The sequence below is a fragment of the Akebia trifoliata genome, chromosome 12 (genome assembly GCF_017979445.1).
Source record: "Akebia trifoliata isolate Shusen 1 chromosome 12, ASM1797944v1, whole genome shotgun sequence".
Lineage (NCBI taxonomy): Eukaryota > Viridiplantae > Streptophyta > Magnoliopsida > Ranunculales > Lardizabalaceae > Akebia > Akebia trifoliata.
In genome coordinates this window covers 1,796,852-1,807,149 of record NC_141386.1, presented here as the reverse complement: position 1 = coordinate 1,807,149, position 10,298 = coordinate 1,796,852, and the positions used below count along the sequence as shown (strand labels likewise).

The window sequence follows — 10,298 nt, the reverse complement described above, 5'->3', positions numbered from 1 at the left end:
AAGCACAACAATTATCTCATACAAAACTTGTGCAAGATATACATTTCATAAGTTTGAAAACAATGGAGTATATGCAAATTACCCTAAAAAAATGTTATCATACCTAATTTATTTCCAAGAAGAATTTTACAGAACTACATCGATTTTTTTTTTTTTTCTTTTTTCAAGCTGTAATTTAACCCGAATGCAAAGTTGTTTGGCAATGTGTAAAACCAACTGAGACTAAGCCCATTGACATCAAAATCTTGGTAGAAAATAAAATAGCAAATTCAACTTTATACTCAGTCATCCGCATTAACTGATATGGGATTAATCCTATTAGACAGAGATTGAGAGAGTGATCTAGTTGAAATCCTGATTTCACTTTAATTTGAGTCATCTTCCAAAATAATCAGTTAAGCTTTTACTTCAATTTGATTGGTACGATACTTGTGTTTTTGTGCTGTTGTGAATACTGGAAAACTAAATTTCTTTGATCTCTTCCTGTTTTATCAAAGAAAAATACTCATAATTTTGTTAATATAAATACCACAAATTACTATCCTTAATTAAAAAGTTATAAATAAATAAAAAAATTAACTAAATATAGAAGTTATAAAAAAAAATATATTTTTGAGAAAAATATTTTTTTTACTAAAAGAATCTTCTAAAATTACTAAAAGAATCTTCTAAAAATCTTGTTACAATGTAGTTATTTAGTTTCATTTTACATTTATAGTTATTTAGTTTCATCTAATAACTGATGTATCCAATTAACTGGATCCGACCAATTATGGAGTAACCTTTTTATTGGAATAAATTAGACATGGGTCGAATATTTTTTATTGGAATGGTCGAATATAGAATCAAATTGATAAGAAGAGGAACCGTTAAATTATATCTAATGGGTACTTGTAGACTTATTGGAAAATTATTTATTTTATATTTCTTTTTATGGTATATATATTATTTAATGAAACAATATCTTGGTTTTCTCCAATATCCAATTAAGTGGACTAATTGAAAAGAAAAAAAAAAAAAAAGAAATAAATTTAATAAATAAGATATAAAAAATGGTGTTAAATTAAAAGAAGATGTTCTTGTCATTGGGCGAGGAGTTGTAAAGCCAAAATAAAAAATTTATAACAAAGACACAATCATGTTTTCCTTTATCATGCAATATACATTGTGACTCTACTTCGTATGAAACATGATAAATACAGTGTTAAAATGCGTGATACTCACACAACAATGTGGGGCTGTTAAAGGATCAGATCCTGGTCAGGATTTATTTGGGACCAATCCGATAAGGACTGGATCAGATCTGGAACTAATCAGATATACCATCGGATTGAGTTTTTTAGGATCTGAATGATTATATGATAGAAAGATGGACAAATAATGATCATTAACCAAAATATATGATATAATTGACATACTTTTCACATGTTATCCAATCAGGACATGATTGATCCAGAACCAAATCTGATAAGTCGTCAAATTGAATCCTTTTTCGAACCGGAATCTTGGTAGTAGATAACGAAATTATCAAATCGGAATGATTTGGATTTTTTATTAGATCCAAGGGTTGTGTTGTGTAAATGTCTTGTATTCTTTCGGCTGTACAAAGAGTTGCAGGGTTGAGGAGTAGTGCCTTGTCCAAGGAGCTAGGGTCGGAGTTGTTGACTCAAATTTTTTAGGGTTACGAAAATGGTAATTATGTAATATTTTCTTAAAGATTTTTTCTATTTTTTAAGGGTTTCAATTTTTGGAGAAATAGAAGTGCGTTTTAATAACACCCGATTTTATACATAGAGATTAATAAGACTATAAAATTAGAGAGAAAATAATACTTGTTCTTGATCTGATCCGTGGATATAGGTACATTGTCAAATCACGTAAACCCTTGTATTTTGTGCGATTTTTTCATCTTTGCCCTAAGAGGCCCGAATACAAATAGTCACGCATGCACCACTTGTATCAACCATTGTCCAACATGGCATACTTCATTTTTCCATATCGCAAATGATCATCTTATCTACTACATTTTTTGCTTGTATATTAGAAATGTTTTTGGATAATCGATCCAAAAGGTAAATGCTTGTGTTTTATGTGCGATTGTCTATTCTTTGTTGTTTCATCATTTTCACATACAATTAACCACATTTTTTTGAATTAGGAATTCATTGTTTCATGGAGTTTTGAACAATTGACCTACCCTTTCTGAGGAGATTATCAAGACTCGACTTGCCACTAGGCGAACTCGTAATCAATTGGTGGCAAGCCGAGATAGTTTTGAATTAGCGAGTTCCACAAATACAAAATTGAATATCTACCATTTTTAAATTTTAATTTTAACAAAAAGCATGCCTTCTGTAATTCCTAATATACAACTTGTTATTTGAATTTTATCAATTGGTGGCGAGATAGTTTTAAAATCATGTTACGAAAAGTATTGCTCCGTCGTTGAATTAGCGAGTTCCACAAATACAAAATTGAATATCTACCATTTTTAAGTTTTAATTTTAACAAAAGACATGCCTTCCGTAATTCCTAATATACAACTTCTTGTTTGAATTTTGTCGTCTAATAAATTTATAAGGATATTTTTTCAGGACGATTTAAATCTTCTAAATTATGATTATATCTTTATCTGTTTCAGTCACCCTTACAAATAGTTTGAATGGATAGCATTACCATTGAAAAATTAATTATCTTAAAAGAGATGGAAAACGTTGAACCTCGCACTTCATATAGTGTCTACGTGACACTACCGTATTTCTTTCGAAACAAGGTCGTACGGTGCAAGGAGGTCAAATCCACTTGCAAGCTTGTAATAATGATCGTACACACCAAACATAACTAGCAAACAAGTAAACGAGACAACACGAGGTAGAGTCCTGATTACACAGGGTAACACATTACAAAAATATAAAGGTGCGTTACAAAGCAATAGATGATCTTATGACACACGGGACTTCCACGGAATTGGGCTTGAGGGCTTCAGTTAACGTGGGTGTAGGCCGGGGATTGGGAAGCACTAGACACCCTTCCTACAAAGAGTACGCTAAGTCTTTCCTTGGTTTCCAGAAGAAAACATCAAAAGTGGAGGTCGATCATACTCCATTATTACAGAAATGCCATTAAGCTAACAGATATGCCCTGGCACAGGCTGACATGTACCTCTAAGCTAACAGATATGCCTTGGTATGGGGGCTGACATGACTTCATATTGAACCTTACAAACTGTTACATGGGTGCTCCCGGGTAGCTCTGGGGTGAGCTTACACCTAACTCTAGGCGACAGATGTTATGGCCATTACAGACTCCCCCACTTATTCTGCAAACGTCCTTGTCGCATTGACCTGGCAAACTCTTCAATCTTCTGCTTGAAAGGTTGTAAGTTCTCTGCACTCTCCTGTGTAGCTTCAAATTCTGGCATGTTCTCCTGTGTGACGAAGTACTCCACGTGTTGCTGCTGCTATTGTTGACCTGAACTGCTGCTGAATTGACGTCTTCGATAACTTTATTAACAACACGTTTTTGCTGAATAGCTGAATGAGAAGATGTACGTGTTGGAATGTTGTGCGTGGGATCTCCTAGATCTGCATGGTACGGCTTGAGATTTCTTGCATAGATGACAGAGTAAATACTGCGTAACCTGTACGGTAACCAGAGTTTAGTAAACCTGTACGTCCTTGGACTATGTCTCCTGTAACCTGAAACAATAGTGTAAGAAGTTAAACCATGTCGGCCTGTGATAACTTCAAAAGTACTCTTGTTGGAGGAAGAGTTCTTCTGAAAGTTGAAATTGAACAAATTTGCCCAATTCTCATGATCGACATTGACAAGATGCCTAAAATACTTCAACGCAAAATAGAATATCTCCATTGGCCAATCTGCTTGAAGATGTCCTCTGATTGAAAAGTCAAACTGGAATCCAAGTAATCTGCACAGTTCGTCCCATAACTTCCCTGTTACACATTTTTGTAGAATGTTAAATACATCGATATACGTGCAATATAGAAAAGAGTTTGATTAGAAATCCCACACAAAATATCTTACTTGATCTTGATACTTTTTATATTATGTTAGTGAAATTCTGTTGGAGTTGGATTTGGGAAATCTGTACGTGTGTGGATTCAATATCTTGGTTTACTCCAATATCCAGGATTAAGTGAAAAAAATAATAATAAGAAATAAATTTAATAAATAAGATATAAAAAATGGTGTGAAATTAAAAGAAGATGTTATTGTCATTGTGGGGAGAGTCGTAAAGCCAAAAATAAAAATTTTATAAAAAAGACACAAGCATTTTTAACTGTTAGTTGTTTCATTTATCATGAATTATACAGTCTGACTCTACTTCGTGTGAAACATGATAAAATACAGTGTTAAAATGCATGATACTCTCACACAACAATGTAGGGCTGTTAACGGATTAGGTCCTGGTCAGGATTGATTTGGGACCAATCCGATAAGGACTGGATCAGATATGGAAATAATCAGATATACCATAGGATTGAGTTTTGTCGGATCTCAATAATTATATGATAGAAAGCTGAACAAATAATGATCATTAACCAAAAGATATGATGTAATTTACATACTTTTCACATTTTATCCAATCAGGACATGATTGATCCAGAACCAATTTGATAGCTCGTCAAATTGAATCATTTTTCGAACCTGAATCTTGTAGTAGATAACGAAATTATCAGACTGGAATGATTTGGATTTTGGATTAGATCCAAGGGTTGTGTTGTGTAAATGTCTTGTATTCTTTCGATTATACGAAGAGTTGTAGGGTGCTAGGAGCGGAGTAGTTGATCCAAATTTTTTAAGATTACGAAAAGGGTAATTATGTAATATTTTCTTAAGATTTTTTATTTTTATTTTTTAGGGGGTTTCAATTTTTGGGGAGATAGAATCGCGTTTTAACACCACCATATTTTATACATAGAGATTAATAGGACTGTAAAATTAGAGAGAAAATAGTAATTATTCTTAATCTAATATGTGGACATAGGTACATTGCCAAACTGTTTTGTGTGATTTTGTCATCTTTGCTTGCCCAACATGACATACTTCCTTTACGTATATCAAATGATCATCTTATTTACTATATTTTTTGCTTGTATATTAAAAATGTTTTTGGATTATGGATTCGAAAGGTAAATCCTTGTGTTTTATGTGCTATTGTTTGTTCTTTGCTGTTTCATCATTTTCACATACAATTAACCACATTTCATAATCATGCTACGAAAAGTATTGCACGTCGTTGAATTAGCAAGTTCGACACAAGTATAAAATTGAATGTCTACAATTTTTAAATTTTAATTTTAACAAAAGACATGTCTTCTGCAATTGCAAGTTTGTTAATCGTAGTATGCATCTCTTGTAATTTGAACTTTGACTGGCCTTGACAGATGGAGGGGGTTGGGGGGCAAAACGTGCTTTATAACATCAGTGCTCCCTAGGAGCATCAAGTGCCCTTTTGAAATTTCAACATCAATCCAACAGTGCAAATGGGTATATCTCTCATCTATAAAGCTGAGAGACCAAAAGCCAAAAAGAGATCCAAATGGGTCTTATCCCTTACATCTTTTTTGCGCTCAAAAGCTGTGAAACCAAAAAAGACTCATTGAGAGTCTGCTAGGACATGTGATTTCAATTGAATCCAAAAAACAAAAAAAAAAAGTTCAAAAGCTTTACAGCCCATCATACTTTAAACTTTGAATGAATCTGTCTTGTAGGAGTTAAGGCTGCCAATAGTTGGCATTGGGTTGGTAACATGGAGCCAAACTTTAACACAATGGGTGAATATGCCATCAATTCGGGTAAGGGTATCCGAGCGGTCAAAAAAACCTACTTAAAATAGAGAGATACTATTGGCACCCCAACTTTTACTTATTACACCTCAATTTCTTAAATTATTTACCATCCTAATTAAATATTAAAACTCCCATCCTTCAAACATTACAAAGCACTCAAATTATAATCTCAACGGTACAAAACATTATAAAACTCATTCAAACAATTTCATTAATCGCTTAAACAATTATGATTAGAAAATTATGATTAGGCTCATATAAAATCCTAAACCCAAAAAAGAGAAATCTAGTACACAACAAAAATAAATAAATAAAATAAGAGAGAGAGACAGAGAGAGAGCTTCTATGGGCACCCCAACTTTTACTTATACTCAACATTCATTTAATTTCAACTGGAGTGTAATAAGTAAAAGTTAGGGTGCCAATAGCAGCTCTTTTAAAATTAAGAGAAACTAAAACAGCAAAGATGGTACATATATTTAGTTAATGATACTCTTACATTGCCTTTGCAATATTTCTACAACATGAAAGTAGAAAGCAAACTCATACATCCCTCCTAGAAGAGAGAAGAAAATATTAAGGTTGTAAGCTACAATCATTGCCATGAGAAAGAAAAACCAACATATCAAATGAAAGACCTTGTTATCTCTTTTCCTTATTTCATTGCAGAGTCAAGTGGGGTGTTTTCTTGCTTGTTATTACCAACTGAGAAGAACCAAACAGAACTCAATATCAATTCAAAGTTAATGTCAGAATGAAAAGAAAAATATGCGAAGAGATGAAAAGTAACTCACGTCGTAATGTAGAAAGTTCGGAGCTCTTCAAAACTCGAAGCCTCTTAACCATGGAGGCAAACATACTGCAAAATATGTTAAAAATCAAAAACATTGATCTATATCATTATTTAAATTGATTTTTTAAAAGTAGTTCATGAAAGGCTTACAATGTAGAACTACAAGAGATTTGGAGGCAAAGTGGTGTTGTGGAGTCTGAGGTATTTTCGTAATTTCATTGATATTATGTAAAACCCTAATTAGGTGTCCTAGGGTATTTATATTTCTTGTTTTTGGTGAAAGGGTGTAATATGATAACTACGAGTTTTCTCTTCATAGTGGAATCGGTGTGATCCATGGATGTACCTTAATCTTGAGGGAACCATATAAAAATCTGTGCTTCTGTGTGTGATTTGTGTTTTGTTTTCGATTCAGTTCTTGGTTCGATTGTTCCTGTTTTCCCAACAACTGGCAACATGTTTTTATGCATCTTTAATTTAAAATGACATACTTTTGGCTCAAATATAAAATAATAAAACAAACAAATATTTGATCAACAATTAGAAAAATATGAATAAAAAAGGAACCTCAAATAAATTCAACCAAATGAAATTATTATAAGGTTTTTAAAACGCTCAGTTATGAATCTTTGAATATAATATGGGGTTAAAAAATAGGTTTATAGTGGGAAGATGCTTACTCCCATGGAACATCCCCAACTAGCATTCTGTCTCCTTCATTATCCTCATAAACCAAGGTATATTCTCCATTACCATCTAATAAACCTGTAATTTCCTCAACTTCCGCTATCTTGTTATGATTTCCAATAGCAGGAGAATCTCTTTGAGCTAAACAAATACATAAAAAATAAACACATTAGATTAATAAAAACCCAATCTTTGTTATTGAATCTATTTGCTATTAATGACATTAAAAATTTCACATAAAAGTATAAAAAAACAAGAGACAAGTAAGTAATCCCACACAAAACAAAATTAACAAACAGATCAAAAGAACAGAACCCAAAAATCCAATTGGGTAATTCTATATTAATGTTTTCAAATCTAAAAAAATTAAGAAGAGAACCTGCAAGAAGACCTCTGAAGAGCTCATCCACAGCAGAGGAGAGTTTTTCATAACTATCATAGACTTTGAGGTCAACTTTTCTTCCAATAGGTACTCCATCCATATTGATCTTTATAAGCAAACTTTTGTTGGCTTCTTTGGGTGTAATTTCATTCTCTGATTGGGAAGCTAGTTTTGAAGAGCTGTTGCTTGCAAGATTTTTCCTGGATGATCGAATTGGAGGCCAACCCACAATAGGAGCAGAAGCAACTCTGTTTTTTTTTTTTTTAGTAGAAAAGAAAACAAACCCAAGTTATAAAAATGCTCACAAATCTAATAGGGAAACCAAACCCAAACAGCCTTCACAATGACAGAAAGCATGGTAAAATAAATTCTAAAACAGTGAATAATAAGTTCAAATAGTTTCAAAAAAGAAATTTGAACTAAAACAGAGAAACCCAACCATAATTTATCAAAAAACACAACAAAAGTAAGGGTTGAGTACCTTTTATGAGAGCTATTGTTCACAGAAGATGGAGAACATGCCTTCTTCTCTGGGTTGTTCTTCAACTCTACTTTGGTGCTACATGTATGTGAGGATTCATTTTGCATAACAGCCACGCTTTGTGTGATAGATTGGAAATGAAAAGGAGATTGAGATGAAGTACCAGAACACCATGGAGAGGAGAAAGCAGTACCCATTGTTTGTTTCTCCAACAATGAAAGCTCTTGATTCTGGTTTCCATTGTTGTTCCCAAGAGAGAGAGGAGACTTGTATCTTACTCTGTTGTTATAGTTGTTGTTTATGATGTTTTTTTCATTTGTAAACCAGTTTTCTCCTGGTGGAGCCAACCTCAGCTCAAGATTTTTCTCCTCTGCAACTCCAAATCTTCCTTCATCTCCTCTCACAACCCATTGTTGTCTGTCTTTATGAATCAAATCAAACATATGGGCACAAGCCTCTCTGTTACTTGAATCTCCCTCCATTAAAAACCACACTATAGTTCAACTTCAACTCTCCAAAAAAACAAAATGAAAAGAACTAACTTCACTAAAACAAGCAAGAGAAATGGAAGAAACCCAAACTCAAAATAAAAGGGAAAAATTCCAACAGGAATGAGCCAAATGGAACTGAAAGAGAAAACCCAGATCACAAACCTTGTATAGAGATCCAAAACATCAAACCCCACTTGTTAAAATCACCGAAAAAAAGTTGCTTTTTAAGCTCAAAAACAAAATATCCAGACAGAAAGACAATCCTAAGGACTAGTAATTAGGAATTTCCCACCTACAACCTTCACAACTCATCAAAATCCTCAAAACCCAAACACATTTCAACGGCTCGAGACAATCTATCCCAAGAAAGTAATAAAGTTTAGAAAGAGATAGAGACAAAAGATAGTGACAGGTTCTCTGCACTGTCTTTTACGGGGCAGACCTCAAATTGATTTACTCCCCTAAAAGATGAAATAACTCCTTCTAAACCTTACTTTTCCAACATACTTGTAAAATTTCGCTCTTCAAAGTATTTATTTTTAAAAATAAAATCATACTTTATTTGAAAGGATTTATTGGAAATTATAGAAAGAATGCGGATTTTATAATTCAATCTGAACCGGTGACTCAAAAATTCACCGATGTCGCATGGGCAAAGAATCGTAGATTCTTTCACTCGGGATACACAATCGTCCTGTCATCTGTAATTATATATCCTAAGGGTGTAGTTGTGTATTCTGAGTTAGTGTCAAAGAAAAACATTAAACCTAAGGTATTGGACACTATTAAAATGGGTAAATTTGTATTACCCTCTTGTCGAATAGATGAAATTAGGATCATCCCCACAAAATTGAATGCGTTCTGCCCCCATAAACTTTCGTTGACCTAGTCAAGTTGTTATCTAAATAGTTTCTCCATTAATAGAAATCGTTAAAAGTTCAAAATACCCTCGAATATATAAAATGATAAAAATATTTTATTTAAAAGTTCAATCAATTGACCATCTCATTCATCTTCTTCCTCACTATTCTTTACTGTTGAAACAAATGGGAGATGAAATCCGAACTCTTTCAAAACTTTTATCTTCGATAACAATTGTAAATGGGTGGATTCTAAGAATGTTTTCATCATTTTCAAATAAAAAATAAATAACTCAATACTTCGGATCAACACTCAAGTTGTTGGTTAAATTAAGAAGAAATAAAAATTAGTAAAATCTCCCTTCTGTAAGTATACATGTGTTAGTATTATCCCCTCCCCTCACACGGGCAGAATAAACAAGCTATTTTTATATTTTTTTCAAACAAAATGAAGTTAATGGGCTCAAAAAAATCGAAATAACTCATATGAACCTTCTTGCCTTCACCATTGTATCAAAAGTTGTGTCTTGAAAAAGATCAACCTCAACACTTATTTATAATTAGGATTAGACTCATCTAAATCCTAAATCTAACATATAAAAATCTAAGGAGAGAGTTTCAAATGGCACTCTTATTTATTCTTAATCATAGATTTTTTTTTTTTTTTTTATAGGGGTGTAACAACTAAATGTCTGGGTGGAACCTTTACTTATTCTTAATCATTGATTTATTTTAATTGGGGTGTAACAGCTAAATGTCAGGGTGCAACTTTTACTTATTCTTAATCATTG

At 32.8% G+C, this 10,298-nt stretch overlaps 1 protein-coding gene across 1 annotated transcript; it reads right to left on the bottom strand.

The window, feature by feature from the left end:
• Nucleotides 1–6,285: 6,285 nt before the first annotated feature.
• LOC147388532 (auxin-responsive protein IAA18-like) lies at nucleotides 6,286–8,860 on the bottom strand. The gene is made up of 5 exons (XM_086419951.1): nucleotides 8,157–8,860; nucleotides 7,673–7,923; nucleotides 7,287–7,434; nucleotides 6,608–6,672; nucleotides 6,286–6,518 (listed from the first exon to the last, which is right to left on the bottom strand). Exons 1-5 carry the CDS (start codon nucleotides 8,636–8,638, stop codon nucleotides 6,469–6,471), a joined length of 996 nt encoding a protein of 331 aa, XP_086276077.1. The 5' UTR covers nucleotides 8,639–8,860; the 3' UTR covers nucleotides 6,286–6,468.
• Nucleotides 8,861–10,298: the final 1,438 nt, after the last annotated feature.

Coding starts and splice junctions, on each gene's coding strand:
- LOC147388532 (XM_086419951.1), bottom strand. CDS start 8,638: ATGGAGGGAGATTCAAGTAACAGAGAGGCTTGTGCCCATATGTTTGAT. Junction 7,435..7,672: donor CTTCAGAGGTCTTCTTGCAG/GTTCTCTTCTTA, acceptor GTATTTGTTTAG/CTCAAAGAGATTCTCCTGCT. Junction 6,519..6,607: donor CGAACTTTCTACATTACGAC/GTGAGTTACTTT, acceptor GGTTCTTCTCAG/TTGGTAATAACAAGCAAGAA.